The sequence below is a fragment of the Acomys russatus genome, chromosome X (genome assembly GCF_903995435.1).
Source record: "Acomys russatus chromosome X, mAcoRus1.1, whole genome shotgun sequence".
Classification (NCBI taxonomy): Eukaryota; Metazoa; Chordata; class Mammalia; order Rodentia; family Muridae; genus Acomys; species Acomys russatus.
Genome location: NC_067169.1, coordinates 117,638,198 through 117,656,887, shown reverse-complemented (window position 1 = coordinate 117,656,887; position 18,690 = coordinate 117,638,198). Strand labels below are relative to the sequence as shown.

The 18,690-nt window shown below is 39.4% G+C and overlaps 2 protein-coding genes across 18 annotated transcripts in view; one reads left to right on the top strand and one right to left on the bottom strand.

Moving 5' to 3' along the window:
* Fmr1 (fragile X messenger ribonucleoprotein 1) overlaps positions 1 to 13,020 on the bottom strand; it is a 36,104-nt gene extending 23,084 nt beyond the window's left edge. For 4 of the 17 annotated variants that reach the window (XM_051142218.1, XM_051142222.1, XM_051142224.1 and 1 more), the window contains exons 1-3: positions 12,746 to 13,017; positions 3,755 to 3,807; positions 1,703 to 1,796 (exon numbers count right to left, since the gene is read on the bottom strand). In XM_051142218.1, coding sequence (XP_050998175.1) covers positions 1,703 to 1,796; positions 3,755 to 3,807; positions 12,746 to 12,796 — 198 coding nt within the window. In that variant the 5' untranslated portion in view covers positions 12,797 to 13,017. Of the gene's footprint in view, positions 1 to 1,702; positions 1,797 to 3,754; positions 3,808 to 12,745 lie in introns of all 17 variants that reach the window. The other 13 variants (XR_007830213.1, XM_051142233.1, XM_051142235.1 and 10 more) reach the window with 6 other exon arrangements.
* Positions 13,021 to 17,987: 4,967 nt separating this feature from the next.
* LOC127185054 (60S acidic ribosomal protein P1-like) lies at positions 17,988 to 18,400 on the top strand. The gene has a single exon (XM_051141588.1). The coding sequence runs from the start codon at positions 17,994 to 17,996 to the stop codon at positions 18,354 to 18,356; it is 363 nt and encodes a 120-aa protein (XP_050997545.1). The 5' UTR covers positions 17,988 to 17,993; the 3' UTR covers positions 18,357 to 18,400.
* The last annotated feature ends 290 nt before the right edge of the window (positions 18,401 to 18,690 follow it).

The following is an 18,690-nucleotide window of genomic DNA, read 5'->3' as shown; positions in this document are numbered from 1 at the left end:
TATTATCTTCCATGTAGCCTTTTCTTCCCTCATATGACTTTCACTTGTCATGACATTAGCTATTTCAAGTAGAATATAAATTCATCAAAGCAAGAAGACTGTCCTATTTTGATGTATCTCGACATTTAGAAGAAAATTAGCATTCAAGGACCAAACCTAATTTTGCTTACCTCTAACAAGTCTATTTATTTGCTTTTTTCATACTACAAATATGCATAAAATTACAAAGAATAAGGCATTATAATAAATCCTGCAGAGTTTTTTTAAGAGCTCAAAATGAGGCTTGTGAAGTAGGAAATAAAAGAGACTACAAAAATTATAAATGAGTATAGGGGCAAAGTATAATAGAAAACCACTTTTCAATAAATAGAGAATCACAAGGACAATAATTTTGATGAAGTCTCAATAGCACCTTTGATTCCAAGAGCTCAATGGTAAATGAATGCCCTGTAAAAGGATATTTGAGCTATACATGTGATATAAAAGATACAGGTTTTAAACACACACACACACACACACACACACACACACACACACACACACACACACACACACACACTTACTTATACCAGGTAGCTGGGTATAATGGCATACACCTTTAATCCTGGCACTCAGAGAGGCAGAGGCAGGTGGACCAGCCTGGTCTACAAAGTGAGTCGAGGACAGCCAAAGCTACACAGAGAAACTCTGTTTCGAAAAACAAAAACAAACAAAAATCCCAGAAATATACAGTACTACTAAAATAAATTTTAGGTTACTAGTCTATTAAATATTATTATTTAATTTTATTTATTTGTTTTCTGAAACAGGGTCTCTGCATGTAGACTTGGCTATCCTAGAACCCACGATTTAAGACCTAGTAGGCCTCCAACTAGTGGAGGTCCACCTGCCTCAGTCCCCGAAGTGCTGGAATTAAAGGCATGTGCTACCCATCCTGGTTCTAAAATTATTTTGTCTTTTCTTTTTGAAGATTTATTCATTATTTGTATAGTATTTTGCCCACATGTGTGCCTGCACACCAGAAGAGGGCATCAGATCACATTATAGATGGTGAGCCACCATGTGGTTACTGGGAATTGAACCCAGGACCTTTGGATGAGCAGACAAGTGTTCTTAACCCCTGAGTCATCTCTTGAGCCCCTAGAATTATTTCTTAAATTAGTTTTAGGAGGTCAAGATCTCATGTATGCAGAACTGGCACACTCTAACTTGTTATGTAGCCAGTGATGAACTATGAACTCCTGATTCTCCAGCCTCTACCTCGTCAGTACTGGGATCATAGGCATTCTTCATCATGCCTTGTTAAAATTATTACTTATTTTTCTTTGTAAAACTATTTTTCAAATTCATTTTGCTTAAAAAGTGATAGTTGTTAGCATATAGTCATATTTAACAATAGTAACAAATGAAAAAAGTATTATCTAAACAAAGATTTAGAGATCGGGCAAAGGTACTAATGGGTAAAGGAACTTGGGACAGTGACAAGATATTCTGAGTGTTGTTTAAATGGACAATTATAAGCACCATTTAACATCTCAATTCACTAACTAAAAGGGATACTCAAAAAAATATGCCCACTTCAACTCTAACACTCAAAGTGGGTTAAATACTGTTAAAAAGCAAGGTATACGTTAAAACTCCAAGAGCATTAAATACACAGATGCTTTGAGTCCTTAGCTATTTCATGGCTAGAGGAACTCACCTCAACTTCATCACTTTCGTTTATATCTTTATTATAACCTACAGGTGGTGGGAATCTCACATCATGGAATGGAATCTGTCTCTCTGGTTGCCAGCTGCAAAAAAACAAAATATCATTATTTGGTTATGTTCCCAGTGTATAATGCAAACAGTGAACATGCTGTAATCAACTTTGGTTAAATGTGACTTTTCTTTGTTTAAAGAAGCAAATGCCTTCAAATGGCCAGTTTTTGCTGAGTAGTGCATAATGGCAATGCACCGACATTTTAATAGTCTACATGCAGCATAGCAGCTTGTGCTTCCACACGTAATTTTTCTAAACACAACAGATCAAAAGTACTATTGGAAAGGGTTTTCTTCTAATAATTTCAACTCTAAGACTTTTAAAACCTAAGTCCACAACAGAAATTAAATTAGTACTGATAATTGTTAGTAATATTATCAACATGGTTTTACTTGCAAAATAATTCAGACGACATTTCACCAACCACAGAAACTGTCCTCTAATTCCCAAGCAAAATGGCAGTCAGCACATTAGCAATTCTCAACTCACTTTTACCCCTTTAAATTTTAGATCCCACGCAGTGGTCAATTCTTGCCATGGGTAGCTGGATGCTGATTGGTATGATGTATCAGCATGGACTGGGTTGGTGTGTGTGGGGGGTGTCTCCTAAACCACAGAAACCCAATGGAGACAGCCTACAGGAGTTCAATTAAATTGTCTATATTTTTACATTTAAAATAATATAGAATAGCTTTAAGACACCATTTTTTAACGTATAGACATAAAATACTAAGTAACAAATTGTATAGATACTGGATGATTCAATAATGGGAGCAGTCACTTTTTTCATAAGAAGACACTGAGATCTGTTTTGTGCAAAACATCTATTTTTTTACATTTATTTAAAAATTTATGTGCTTATACGTATGCCTGGTGCCTGTGCATGTGCATGCAGAGCCCAGAAAAGAGTATCAGATATCCTAGAAGTAGAGTTTCAGGTGCTAAGAACTGAATTATAATTTTCTGTAAGAGCAGCAAGCATCCTTAACTGCTAAGTAATCTTCCTAGCCTTATAAAACACTTTTGAGAAATATCAATTTGTCCTTTTTTCCTGTTTATAAAGAACTATTGTATAAGAGGACAAATGAGTCAGAATTTATAACATGTTAAAAAGTCACTAGTTATCAATAGGTATAAAAAAAAAGCTGTTTTTGTTTGTTTGTTTTTTTTTTGAGACAGGGTTTTTCTGTGTAGCCTTGGCTGTCCTAGACTCACTTTGTACACCAGGCCAGCCTTGAACTCCGCCTGTCTCTGCCTCCTGAATGCTATGATGAAAAAAACTGTTGTTTTAATTTTACTCTTTTCAAGTGTATTCATAAGTCAACAGATATCCACAAATCCTGACTTGAGACAGATATAATTTATAAATCACATAATCCACCAACTTAAATGTACAATTCAAGGGTGTGTAGTATGTTCTCAGACATATACAATCATTATTAGTGAACTGTATGTTTATAACACGATATTTGATTTTTTCACATACCCCATATTCCTAGATTTTTAAGTATTGTTTTATGATCTAGAAACAAAAAGCAGTAAGAATTACCTGCCATTATTACTGATTAAAATATATAAAAAATAAAAGTACCCTAATAAGGAAACAAATTTTTCTATATATAATTAAAAAATACTGTAAAACCTACAAGCATAATTTTGTTGTAAACATCCATGAATTCCCACATTTTCAACTTTTAATAAAATTACAAATATTCCTATTTAAACTGTCATCTAATAATAGAGAAGAATGTGCCTTTTGTTTTCATAATCAAATGGACTTAAGGAATGATCAAGATTCTACATTAAGGACCTATGAAGTCATTAGCAAAAGAGGGCCTTCCATTGACTTAATACCGAGCTCACTGAGAACTTGTTTGGTAATAGGAAAAAACACTCAAACCAGATTTCACTTTTAAAAGTGTGAAAAAAAGGAATGGGTATAAAACATTAAAAGTCCTCAACATTAAGATTATATAGTGAGAGACTTACTTGTTTTCAAAAGCAACTGTTATAGAATCTTCATGGACATCTTTTACAAATGCCTGCAAGAAAAATACAAAAAATTAACTTTCAAGCTTGAAGAGCATTTAAAGGTAAATTTTAGAGATATATATGAATAAAACAGATCTCTGATTGGAAATCAGGTTCTGATGTTCACTTGGTTACCACATCTATTTTGTCAGGTACTATATATTAGGCTTTAGGAATACAAATAGTTACAACACTAAATTAAAAAGAAATTGTCTCCAAAAAAAAAAAAAACAAACAAACAAAAAAAAAAAAACAAAGAAATTGTCTCAAGAGTTTAGCATCTCAAAGAAATAGCTAGACTGCCCATTACATTCGGTGTTGAATATGAATTTAGAGGTATACTTTAGGCTACATTATTAAAAGTTAAGAAACTTGTTCTAGAACCACCTGCCTAGCAGTAAACATAAGCTGTAACTTCTCCATAAATGCTCTATTATCCTTCCCCAGTTTTCACTTGTCTATCTTCTATTTGCTTTTTGGGGTTTAATTCAGATGGAAACTACAACTAAGTTAGGTTTATATACTGTTATCTTTGAAATACTTAAAATGAATGCGATGAATATCTACTAAGTGGACTGCTGTCTAAGATGTTCCTCTCCTAGCCCTGGTGAGTCTGTTTATTGGCGGCACTGTTAGATACTGGAAAGGTAAGGTTTCTACTGACGCTTAAAAGTATAAGGAAGAATTAGCCGAAGACATGGGGAAGATGGAGAATAAAAACGTAGACAATGAAAGGCAGCTTGAGATTGGAAAAAAAATCAACAAGAAAGCTGAGACTATGAAGGAAGAATAGTTTTTTTAACCCATGGTGTGGATGTAAATAGGGGTGGGATGGCTATCTATAAGTCAAGCAATAAATGTTCCTTTGAGAACACAGCAGCACCAGGGAACCTGCTCAAACTAGGTGACAGAGAAAGTTATTTCTCCAGGATTCATTTCAACAATATGGCACAGGTATAATAAGGATTACAAAAATTTCCATACAACTTGCAAAAGAAATATTCGAGGATAGGTGAGAAATATGTGTATCAGGGATAAAAATCTCTTAAGAGAGCATCTGCATGATTATGTGAAGCCAATGATACAATGGAGGCTCTAGCTGGAAATCCCAGCAATGTAGAATATGAGGTAAAAAACTGCAGGGAACAAGCACAAATACACACACACACACACACACACACACACACACACACACACTTATAGTTACAGGTTTAAATGATTATGAATCCAAATTTTCTTCCCATCCATCTGATGTTGTTTATTTCCCAGATATATATAAATTATTAAAATTTCTACAGCAGCAACAACAAATTCTATAGCATATTTTAACATCTCTGGTTTAATATTATTCATAATACTTTAGAATATACCCTACTTCATAAGCAAGCATGCTTCCAGTGTGCTAAGGGATTGTTTGCCCCATTCAACAGCAAACGTTCCTGATTCTGAATTACAAGTTGTGAGAAATGTTCACTCAGGATATTGATTTTATATACTGTGCAATAAAATTATGGAGAAGGGGAAGAATACCCACTTCATCCCCAGGTGTTCTTTGTCCCCACACAATAGCTAATACTAAGTTAATAATATATTTCTGGAGGAGATTTAGATTCCCAACTAAAATTAAGACTTTCATTTCTTTCATTTACTAAGGAAAGGAAACTGCTTCTGTCCCCGTCCTTGCTGAAAGCTGTATGATGTTTGCATGCCTTGGCAACAACACAACATGACTAGTTCTTTACAGTGCATTATATACTTAAAATGTAAACTCTTTTGTCAGCAAACTGAACCTTGGTACAGTCAGGTGGAGAATTGCTTTTTGTAAACCAAAGTCTTTCAAAAACTGGTCTTTGCCATTTTATACTGTCTATGTTAACCAGAAGTGTGACCTGTGGCTATTTATATTAAAATTCATTATGATTAAATTCAATCACCTATTCATCTGCCCCATTTTGAGTGTTCAAGAGCTATGGATGGCCCAGTGGCTACGGTAGCACATCCTACTGATTTCTCCCTTCTTAAATTATCCAGTTTAACTATATGCATTCAGTACATTTGCCTATTCCCTACAGACTACATGTCTATAGATTATATGGCTATATTCTTATTTCTCCCTTCTTGCCTAAATTATTATCCAGTTTAATCATATGCATTCAGTACATTTGCCTATTTCCTAAAAATGTTTTCGTTTTCACAGTCCTTGAATGTAATTCTGGATGAAAACTGTCAGAAATAGTTTGAGCAATCATCCTATCCCAACAGGGCCACTGCCTCTGAGTTGATGAGGCTTATCTATGCATAGATATTTGCATGACTGTTTCAAAATCAGTCATTTTAGTCATATTAACTGAATATAGAATTTAATACTTTCTGGTTGCTGCATTACTAAGTAGAATAAAGGAATCTCATCAGTGGACTCTGGTCTGCACACACACTAAAGACAATACATCCTGTCAGTTCTAAAGTCTTTTAGCAAACCTTCCTTCCACAGGTCCCATATCATTCCATGTGCTCTCATCATCCTTCTTCTAAGGATACTTCTAAAATCTCTGCCTCTCTCAACTCATTCACTACGTTCCTCTGGAGAACTATTGCCTAATGTACTAACATGGAAAACATTTTGCTGTGATTCTTTCCTATCATGCTAAATTGGTGTTTGTAAAAAGAACGATATGCTAACTGGGAATAGGGCTACCTCAAGACCCAGCTATTCCACTCCTTGGAATATACCTAAAAAATGCTCCACCACACAACAAGGACATATGCTCAACCATGTTCATAGCAGCCTTATTCGTAATAACCAGAACCTGGAAACAGCCTAAGTGTCCCTCAACTGAAGAGTGGATAAAGAAACTGTGGTACATTTACATTATGGAATACTACTCAGCTATTAAAAACAACAAACTCCTGAAATTTGCAGGCAAATGGATGGAATTAGAAATGATCATCCTGAGTGAGTTAACCCAGACCCAGAAAAATACACATGGCATATACTCACTTATAATTGGACATGAGCCCAACACAGATGTCGCCTGAAAGTCTTCACTTAGCTGGAGATTGGGATAGATACTAGGACTTCCTATTGGGACTCTAGGTGAGAGAGGTTAAGGGAGAATGGGCTGGTGGATCTTGACCGGGGGGGAGGGGGTCTGCACAAAGTACTGTACCAACCAAGCACAGTGCATGCAGTAAACCTAGAACCACTATTCACATCTAGCCAATGGACAGTACATTCTCCACAGTTGTGTGGAGAGCAGGGACTGACTCTGACATGAACTCTGGTGCCCCATATTTGACCACTTCCCCTTGGTGGGGAGACCTGCTAACACTCAAAGGAAGCAGCCTATCTGGAAGAGACCTGATAGGCTATGATCTTACAGCAGGGGACAAGGTCCCCTTCTGTCACAGACCTAGAGGAGGAGAATAGGATGAAAGAGGGAAGGAGGGGGAACAGGAAGATACACATGAGGGGATAACAAATTAGATGTAATCCGAATTACTCAAATAAAAATTAAAAAACAAAAACAAACAAAACAACAATAAAAATTAAAAAACAAAAACAAACAAAACAACAACAACAACAACAAAAAGATAGGCTAAGAAGATTTCTGTGATATATTCAAAGGCATATTAGATGAATGCCCAAAGAGAGCTTCACTGCATCTGACAGGTAGGTCTATTACTGGGATCAGAGAACTTAGAGGTTGAGTTTTGCTGTGAATTAAATATAGGCTCAAAATCTTGGCTCTATCACATAATAGCTGCAGAATCTGGGAATCTCAGATTCCTCATTTTTAAAAGTAAGGACATGGATTAGCCTCTTAAAGTTGTAATAAAACTATACACACATGTAATTTCCATAAATGATACAGAACCATAAATGTTACATTCTCCCTCTACACTTTAAAAAAGGCTTTAATGGGACTATCAAACCAGAAACTCTTTAGGACTTGACTAAAAAGATTCAAGTTCTACATAGAATGGATGTCAGCCACTCAATATTGCTCATGTTTTCCTAAGGAGAGATGAGATTTAGCCACTCATAATCATGACAGGATCCACAGACTGCTATTTGGAAAACTAGATGAAAGCCTTAAAGGTCAAATAAAGGCTTAAAAAAGAAAAAGGAATATTTCTACAAAATTACTAAATACTAAATGGTTACTTTGACTCTGTGGAGAAAAAGATTTTAGAGTTTGAAAAATGATGATAAAAATTAAAAAAAAGTAGTGACCAAACACACGAAGGTTGTTCACAGAAAATTTTATGGCATTATAGTATGTTCCTATTAATGGCAATTGGCCAAATCATACTCCTGAGGATATACAATAACCAGAACTATCTAATCAAACATAACTTTATTAAATCGATGCACAAAATACAGAAAGTTGAGTCCTATTTGGGTAAACTTTTATTCCTCTATTATGACTTCTTCACATAGCTTAGGTTTTAAGATAGCAAACTAGGGATTAGAAAACAGCTCCATGCTTAAGAGCACTGGCTGTTCTTCTAAAGGATCCTGTTTTAATTCCTAGCATCCACATTCTAGTCCACAACAACCTGCACATCTATCCCTAGGAGACCTGATGTCCGCTTCTAGCTTCCTTGGTGCATAGACATACAAGTAGGCAAAACATTCATACATGTAAAATAAATTAAAACTTAAAAAGTTAACAAACTATCTTAGAAACAGAGATGAACTGATCACTTTATTTTATAAAAAGTTTCAATGTAGCCTCCTAAACTGCCACTGAAATATTACATTATCAGTAGAGACCTATGACAGAATATGTACTGCAGAAAAAGCTTAACAGCATTTTAATATATTCCTCCTAGAGATAAATTACAGGGGCATATAAAAGGTATGTTTCAAACCTAAGGCTTCATATATACAATGAGTTTTTATTCTAAGAAAAACAGGATTCACCCTGACCAAAGACAACACAAGTACAAAGAAAATAGTACCCACTGACTTGTTTTCCTGATGTTTATATACTGTTCATATAAGTTATATAGCTTTTCTGGTTTAGTGGGTTCCTAGGGTAAGTAACAAAGGCAGTGTCACAGCAGGGTCAAAGATTTCTAACTTTATTTTTCTTTAATATGAATTTATAGAAATAAATTACAGGATACTACTTCAAATTAGGAGGGTTAAGAAAGAAGATCACTGATACAAAAACTGGAGATTAATGACATCTTTGTATTCACAGTTAAAAATGGTTGTACGATAACTGGAGTTATGGGATGCTAATTAGGACAATGGCATAGTAACAAATATGAGCAAAGAGTATAATAAAATTGAAAAGTGGGCAGCAAATAGAATCCACTTTATTTCTTCAAGCTAAATTTCATAATTTCATTGTCAAAAGTCTGATTTCCAATCCCAGATCAAAAGACACTAAATCTTAGAAAGGGTATGTAGATTTGGGAGGATAAAATATGGTGATTTACATCATTTCTTTCTTCAACATGTAAATTAACACCCATACTTGAAGTTTGCTGGATTTCAGAGAAAGCCATGAATATGCATTTCTTTGAATTTACCTAGGCATATAAATTTCTAAAGCTTGTGAAAGTTTACTTGTGGCAAAATATTTATTTCAACTAGTCAGTGTAGCTAAAATGATATGCTGGGCACTAAAGATTTTGTTAAAACTTTTTTTTTTTTAAAGACAGAGTCTCCTATGTAGCCCTGGCTGGCATGAAACTCAGAGATCTACCAGCCTCTGACTCCCAGGGGCTGGAATTACAGCTGTGAGCCACCATTTAGAATTTTAAAAGTCTTGACTATATATTGTATATTAATTAACTACTGCATATGGTAACAATACTCAGCTAATGGGAGTCTTTTCTCAAATGGTAAGCTTAAAATTAAAATATTTAAGTATATTTGTGAATTTGCAGAATTATATAAAATTATGAATTAGATATTAGCTGTCGTAGTTTGAAATGAAAAAGTCTTGTATCATGTCTCCAACATGATTTACTAATTTCCATCCTAGAACACAAAACCTAGACATCTTTGCATATAGAGTACTTTCACATCTGAATGGCACACATTCTACTTCTCAAGTGAAGTTAATTCATTATTATTCTCAACATACCCAAACTGCAACACACACACACACACACACACACACACACACACACACACACACACACAGCCTACATAGGGGCAGATGCCCCTAGAATATATTGCAACAGTATTAGTTTAAGCAATGCTTTGTAAAATCATGAGATACAAATCAAAGTATTTTCATATTTTAAATAACATGCCTGAAGGGCTCAAAAACTAGTACATGTGACCAACTTTTTCTAGGTTAAAGAAGTATCAAAGCTAGAAAGTAAAGGCTCTTGTGATCACTAAGTCTAACTTTGTTTTTAAAAATAAACACCAAAAAAGCGCCTGGTCTTGAGATGGTTCATCAGGTAAAGGCTTGCAGAATTGAGTTCCATCCCCAGTAGCCACATGGTGGAGACAGCCAACCCCTGCAAGTTGTCCTCTGACAAGTGTGGCAAGGGATGCACAAAGGCACCCACTCACCCTCTCATAGTCACAAGTAAATCTAATAGTCTTAAAAATTAAACACCAAAACAAACCCCTCCCAAAACATAGATTTGGTTGGCCTTTAGCACACTAGATGTATGATCTGTGAATTTCAAATCTTGGCTTTAGTGATCTTCTAAAGAATCAAATCATTCCTAGCGTATGTTCTATCTACATAGTTATTTTGCAAACTTAATATGGATAACTATTTGACTTACTTGGCTTTAAATTTTTATTTCTATCAATTTAACAAGCAAGGTCTCCAGTTTTGCCATAATGGTCTTTATTTTTTCATCTTTGTCATCTACTTCACCAGAAAACAGCTCAGCATGTTCCTACTTTATTTTTCCTGTTCACAGTCAATGCTCTCAGTGATGTAAAATTTAAACCTACTTCAGTATAGACAAAGCCCTTCCCTTAATATAGACCAGTTGAAACAAACAAACAAAACCAAAAAAAAAACCTGAAATATATTAGCAATTTTAAAAGTACTACATGCCCATCCAAGGAATAAAAGAATAATCCACAACCCATTTATTTTTGTTCACCTTCAAATTAAGAAGTCACTGAAAAACAAAGAAAAAAAAACAAGGTGATTAATATAGAAAAGAGAGAACTTAAAAAAAGATTCCAGTCAGTTTGTAAGCAAAATTAGTGGAGCCAATAAATCCCCAAGAGTAGGATGTGCTACTTGCCCTCGATGGAAAGCCAACTTCACTAAAAGCCACTAACAGTGGACTCAAATTTAAGCTGGTATTAGAGATGAACAAAAATACTACTTAACTATTATCCCTTGGTCATCTGTGTCTTGGTACCCAACTCTAGCAACTAAAACTGTCATTCTAGAACCTAGAAACCTTCTAACGCAAACTAACCAAAAGTAAATGGAATTTTTTTTTTTATTACAGCAAATTGAAAAAAATGCACTGGTAAAATTAATAACATAAATGCTGTGTTATTTATGTCTCATTCTATACTACAACAAAAGGATTTTTACTATAAATTAGTATTTTACAAATTTCCCTCATTCATGAAATTTATCTTCCTCTAAATGTGTCTATAAACTTGGTAAAAGTATAATTTATTAAAGTCATTTTCCTGAGTTCAGTCAAGTATGTCCCGTTTGAAATGTCCAAGTTATTCTACAATAAACTTAAAACTGTTGGACAATGGTAATAGCTATTTTCCATGCTTCCTTCCACGTGCAGCTTCTGTTACTAAAATATTCTAGTGAAGTGGGGCCTTACAGAGGTTATAAACATTTAAAAAGGAGAATTTATAATATTGCTAGATCTGCATTTATGCAGACTCAACAAGCACATTACAGTAGATATATTTTAAGGTTTCTTTAAAAATATGCAATGTTACCTGATATTCAGTGGTATAAAAAGCCTCAGTAATTCCATGAATGTCTTTTTAAAACCCCAAGAATACAGTCCACTGCGACAGTGCAAAAGTCAAAGCGAATATACCCAAGTTGATGCACTTCAGAACACAGGAAAAATATTCCAAACAGTCCTGGTAAAATTAACTAGCAATTATATAGTCCCAGTTATTTTTCCGAAGTTCGGTGGCATATATTCGGGTGCTTGAGAACTTAAACACAAAGAACAATTTTAAATAAGCAGACCTGCTAATATTTTTAAGAGGCCAAGGCATGCATTATCCCTGAATTTCTCCCAGTTAGAAAGAGGTTAGGGGGCCGTGGAGAGTCCCTTTGGCCAGCATCTATAATGACTCTCTTTAGATGTCGTGGTCTTTCGGAAACTTTTAGGTCTAAAAACCTCCTTCGAAATTCACAAAGAGAGGCCACTAAAAATCAGCTTGCCTTTGTGATTCCGGGCTGAGTACCGCTTCTTACTACTCCCTCCACACCCCTAGCACGGGGGAGCTCTCCAAACTCGGGATCGCGGACCAAAAACCAGGGGCCAAGGAAAGCCAAGGGCCGACCGGCCGGCCGGGCAGGGCGAGCGGCGGCCAGGCTGAGGCGGCCCCAGTTCCTTCACGGCTCCCCGCGTGTCAGGCCCGGAACCCACTGGGAGCGGATTATTTGGGAAAGGAGGGCTAAGCCGCCGCCGCGGCCGCCGCGGCCGCCGCCGCCGCGGCCGCCGCCACCTCACGCGGCACCGGCCCTCCGGCCGGATTCCTGGCCCCTGCATTCCAGCTCCGCTCACTGAACTTGGCCATTCAGCCTCCCTCAAGCTCCCCCGTGCTCCTTTCGCGTTCCGCCCGGCGCGCCGGGGCCTCGGGCGAGGGTCGGAGCGCTAAGGTTGCCTACAGGCCGCGAGTCCGCCGCTACCCTCACAACCCCCAGCCCGCCGCGCCCGCGGGGCCTGCCCGCCTCCCGGGACACAAGGGAGGGAAAGGAGGCCGACGACCGGGCCTGTCCGGTAGCCGGTTACCTTGTAGAAAGCGCCATTGGAGCCCCGCACTTCCACTACCAGCTCCTCCATCTTCTCGTCCGTCCTCGCGCCAGGAGCCCGCCTCCGAGAGGTGGGCTGCAGGCGCTCGAGGCCCAGCCGCCTTCGCCGCCGCCGCGTTACCGCACGCCCCCCGGCAGCGGCGCCGCCGTCACTGCCACCGCCCGCGCTCGCCGTCCGTTGGCTTCACTGCCCGCCCTCTCAGGCGCGGCCCCTCACCGGAAGTGAAACCGAAACGCTGCCGAGAGCGCCTGACTGACTGAGGCGGTCGGCTCAGCCCGCGCCTCCTGTAAACAGTCAAACGGCGTCACGTGACACGCACTGCCCCCTCCCCCGTGGGCCCCGCCCCTTCGGCTCCGCCCTCACCTCCTCGGGACTAGGGAGCTCACGCATGCGCCCTCCTGGGAACCTGCCCAGGGTAAAAGGGTGGGCCCTGAGGCGCGCATTTGCTGAAAGGCGGGAAAGCACAGAGGGTGGTGACAGGTCGCGCTGGCCCTGGTTAGCTGGCTGGATCTAGAGGCCTTTTTTTTGTAGAGGAGGAAGCAAGGACACGGGAAAAGGCCTCCCGTTGTCGAAAATGCGGCCCCTATCAGACCTGCAGCGGCTTTGAGTAGATTTTTTTTTCTCCGCCCGGACGTCAGGATGGGAGGGGCGGTGAAAAAAGTAATAAATTCAACACTTTGATCTAGGAACAGTAGTGACCATATTGACCCTGACTTGTGTGACCCATACATCCAGAAAGCAAAGTAAAGCGCTGTACTACCGTGCTATTTGGGAAAGTACTGTGGGAACATCCAGGATTTTCTGAGGGCCAATGGGGTGTGCCAGGACTCCAGGAAATGTTATCCCTTTCTCTCTATTTTTCTTTCTTTCTTTTTTTTTCTTTTTCTTTTCTTTTCTTTTTCTTTTTTTTTTTTTTTTTTGTTTTTCAAGACAGGATTTCTCTGTGTAGCTTTGATTGTCCTGGACTCACTCTGTAGACTAGGCTGGCCTCGAACTCACAGAGCTCTATCTGCCTCTGACTCCTGAGTGCTGAGATTACAGACATGCGCGCCACCACACGTGGTCAGGCCTGCCCTACACACTTTCCTTTCATACTTACAATTCTGCTGTGGGGGAGCGGGGAGAGAAACGCGTGTTTATTTCCTTGCCTCTCTATGAGCACCCTGTACCGGAAGCTGGACATCAGTAAAGCATCATGGAATGTGTCTATGTACATCGTTGTGCCTTGTCCCTGGAGCTCTCTTCTTTTGCCTTTCACAGTAGAGCCAAGGCTAACTTTTTTTCTTTTGGCCTCTGTATTGGTTTGTGTCCAGCCTGACCCATGCTCCCTTAATCTAGAAGGCTTGCAGCCAACTGAGAAGTTCATTGAATGTCTACCATGTGTCAAGCACTGTACTAAGGGCTGGTGAGTCATTGGCAAGGCAAAACAAACAAACAAACAACGCCCCCAAACCTGCCATCATTAACATTCGAATCTGCAGGAGTAGATGGGTAAAATTCAACTTCTCAAAACTGTAAAAGTGAGGCTGGAGAGGTAGCTTGAGTGGGCAAAGGCTTTGCTATGAAAGCCTGAAATTCTGAATTTTTGAATCCCCAGAATCCATAGAAAGCTGGGCTTCCATGTATAAGTAAGTGCTCTCACGGAGCTGATTGTCCAGAAGCTCACAGGTCAGTGTGCCTTACCCAGCTGCAAGCAACAAAAAGAGAGACTCTGTCTCTAGGTAGAGAGCAAGGACTGCATAGAAAGAGCTTGTCCTCCGACCTCCATGCATGTCCTGGGGCATATGTGTGCCCATATGAGTGCATACAAATACATACACACATTAAAAAACTGTAAATATGGCATTGCAACTGCAGTGAGGTCTATTAAGGGTGGATATGCCTTTTACATTTGGATATGAACCTGACTACAGAAGCAAGATGATTGCAGCTGGAATGGGACACGGAATACTTACTTGGGAATGTGCACTTGGGAGAGGAAGGGTGAATTGCCCCAGGCAGATGTCATATGACTGGGATAAAAGGCATGGTTGGGCTTCCAGTTCTCAGCCTTCCCCAGCCAGAACAGTGGTAATGCTATTGGAACTCCAGCTTTAAGGCAGTGACCAATTGAACTGAATGAAGCCTTTGGAGTAGCCACAATATATTAGGAACCCAGTAAGGCTGAAAATAAATCTCACCATAGGCTGGATGGGAGCATAACATTAGTTTTAACTCCATGGTAGTAAAAGGGGGGCGGGGATAATGCTGGAAAAGGTAAGATATGCAATTTGAAATCCCAGACCTTTAACACATGTCAATCCTTCACAAAGGTCACTGTCCTAAGACATGATTTCATAATTTCACGTCACTGTACACATTTTTCTTTCTCCTTAAAGTTATTAAGTAGAGTCCACATGTGTAGATATTTCATTTCAAATGCAAATATTTGAGTGAACTTTGCTTTCAATTCTCAGCATGCTTTCATCATTAGTTCTTACATGGCCTCTCTGTTGCTCTTATTATTGTGTAGGTTACTTGTCACTCTTCTAGAAACAAATGGTTATATCATTGTTAGTTTAAGATAGTATTTTATTTTTCGCAGGATTGAAGTTTTTATTCATGGGAATTTAAAAAAATGAACATCTGTGCTAGTGGTAGATGAGGGTGAGAGAGCAAGGCAGGGTGGGGCAAGCCAGAGGAATTCCCCTGCGTTGGAACTAAAGCTCCAGGTTCATCCCACTGTGGATTTCATCATCTTAAAATTTGTGTGCCACTTTTTAAGAAGGATCTTATTAGCTGGGCGGTGGTGGCGCACGCCTTTAATCCCAGCACTTGGGAGGCAGAGGCAGAAGGATCTCTGTGAGTTCGAGGCCAGCCTGGTCTACAGTGAGAGTTCCAGGACAGCTAGAGCTGTTACACTGGGAAACCTTGTCTCACAAAACAAAACAAAGCAAACAAAACAAAATAAAACAACAACAACAACAGAACGATCTTATTTAAATGGGTGCCAGTTTGGGCCACTATCATTTTCTTCACATACCTAATAGTGTCACTGGGGTCCCATTTGATGCAGGACTTTCTTTCCTAGATGTTCCTTGCAAAGTTGCAAATCACCATAATAATTGTGGCTGGAGAGAGGCTTTGCCTCCCACAACTCTTATGTGCTCCAGTCTTCACAGCTTCCTGTGATCCAGTACCTCTCTGTTTACCTTCCCACCTCTAATCTCCTCGAACCTATCTAAGACAGTGTTTTTTTCACTTTTATTTATTTATTTTTTTGCATTACAACTTTTAAATTAATTCATTCATATTACATCTCAATTGTTATCCCACCACTTGTATCCTCCCATTCTTCCCTCCCTCCTGCTTTCTCCCTACTCCCCTCCCCTATGACTGTGATTGAGGGGGTCCTCCTCCCCCTGTATATGATCATAGGGTATCAAGTCTCTTCTTTGTAGTCTGCTATCCTTCTTCTGAGTGCCAGCAGGGGACGTGGTCAAAAATGGGGCACCAGAGTTCATGTGAAAGTCAGACCCCACTCTCCACTCAACTGAGAAGAATGTCCTGTCCATCAGCTAGATCTGGGTAGGGCCTCAAAGTTTACTGCACGTATTGTCCTTGGCTGGTGTCATAGTTTGAGCAGGACCCCTGGGCCCAGATCTGCCCATCATAATGTTCTTCTTGTAGGTTTCTAGAACCCTCTGGATCCTTCTATTTCCCCATTTTCCCATGCTTCTTTCACCTAGAGTCCCAACAGGATGTCCTCCCCTCTGTCCCACTTTCCTGGTAAGTGGAGACTTTCATGGGACGTATCCCTTGGGCTAGTGTCCAGATATACGTGAGTATATACCATTTGAGTCTCTCCGCTTCTGGCTTAACTCACTCATTATGTTCATTTCTAGTTTAATCCATTTGTCCACAAATTTCGGGAATTCCTTGTTTTTAATAGCTGAGTAGTATTCCATAGTGTAAATGGACCACAGTTTCTTTATCCATTCTTCTACTGAGGGACACTTAGGCTGTTTCCATGTTCTGGCTATTATGAATAAGGCTGCTATGAACATGGTTGAGCATATGTCCCTGTTGTGTGCTGGAGCATCTTCTGGGTATATTCCAAGGAGTGGAATAGCTGGGTCTTGAGGAAGCCCTATTCCCAGTTTTCTGAGATAGCACCAGATAGATTTCCAAAGTGGTTGTAGAAGTTCGCATTCCCACCAGCAATGAAGGAATGTTCCTCTCTCTCCACATCCTCGCCAGCATGTGGTGTCGCTTGAATTTTTGACCTTAGTCATTCTGATGGGTGTAAGATGGAATCTCAGAATTGTTTTGATTTGCATTTCTCTGATGACTAAGGAGGTTGAGCATTTCTTTAAGTGTTTCTCAGCCATTTGATATTCCTCTGTTGAGAATTCTCTGTTTAGTTCCAAGCCCCATTTCTCAATTGGGTTATTTGGTTTGGTGGTGTTTAATTTCTTGAGCTCTTTATATATTTTGGATATTAAACCTTTGTCAGATTTAGGGTTGGTGAAGATCTTTTCCCAGTCTGTAGGCTGTCCCTTTGTTCTGTTGCCAGTGTCTCCTGCCTTACAGAAGCTTCTCAGCCTCATGAGGTCCCATTTATTAATTGTTGACATTAAGGCCTGGGCTGTTGGTGCTCTGTTCAGGAAGTTGTCTCCTGTGCCAATATGTTTCAGGCTCTTCCACACTTTTTCTTCTAACAGATTTAGTGTCTCTGGTTTTATGTTGAGGTCTTTAATCCACTAGGACTTGAGTTTTGTGTATGGTGACAAATATGGATCCAATTGCATTTTTCTACATGTAGAAATCCAGTTAGACCAGCACCATTTGTTGAATAAGCTATCCTTTTTCCATTGAATAGATTTGGCTTCTTTGTCAAAAATCTAGTGACCATATGTGTGTGGATTCATTTCTGGGTCTTCGATTTGATTCCATTGATCAACCTGCCTATAGCTGTGCCAGTACCGTGCTGCTTTAATTACTGTTGCTGTATAGTACAGCTTGAGATAGGGTATGGAAATTCCTCTGGAAGATCTTTTATTGTATAGGATTGTTTTTGCTATTCTGGGATTTTTGTTTTTCCATATGAAGTTGAGAATTGAACTCTCAATGTCTTTAAAATAGACCAATTTCACTTTTCCTCAGCTGCCGCCAAGGTGCTTGGTTCTTTCGAGGAAGCTAAGGCCGCGTTGGCGTGAGGCCCTCACTTCATCTGGCGACTAGCACCATGCTGGCAGTTCACAACATGGCCTCTGTCTCCGAGCTCGCCTGCATCTACTCCGCCCTCGTTCTTCACGACGACGAGGTGACGGTCACGGAGGATAAGATCAATGCCCTCATTAAAGCAGCCAGTGTCAACGTTGAACCTTTCTGGCCTGGCCTGTTTGCAAAGGCCTTGGCCAATGTCAACATTGGGAGCTTCATCTGCAATGTAGGGGCTGGTGGGCCTGCTCCAGCCGCGAAAGCTGCACCAGCAGGAGGTCCTGTGCCAGCCACCGCTGCTGCCCCAGCTGAGGAGAAGAAAGTGGAAGCAAAGAAGGAAGAATCTGAGGAGTCTGATGATGACATGGGCTTTGGTCTTTTTGACTAAACCTCTTGTTAACCTGCTCAATAAAAAGCTGAACCTGTAAAAAAAAATAGACCAATTTCTCTTATGAACATTGACACAAAAATACTCAATAAAATACTTGCAAAATGAATACAAGAACATATTAAAGACATCATTCACCATGACCAGGTAGGCTTCATTCCTGCCATGTAGGCATGGTTTAATGTACAGAAATCCATCAATTTAATCCACCATATAAACAAACTGAAAGAAAAAAATCCACATGATCATCTCCTTAGATGCAGAAAAAGCATGTGACGAAATCCAACACCCTTTCATGTCTAAAGTTTTGGAGAGATTGGGAATACAAGGCACA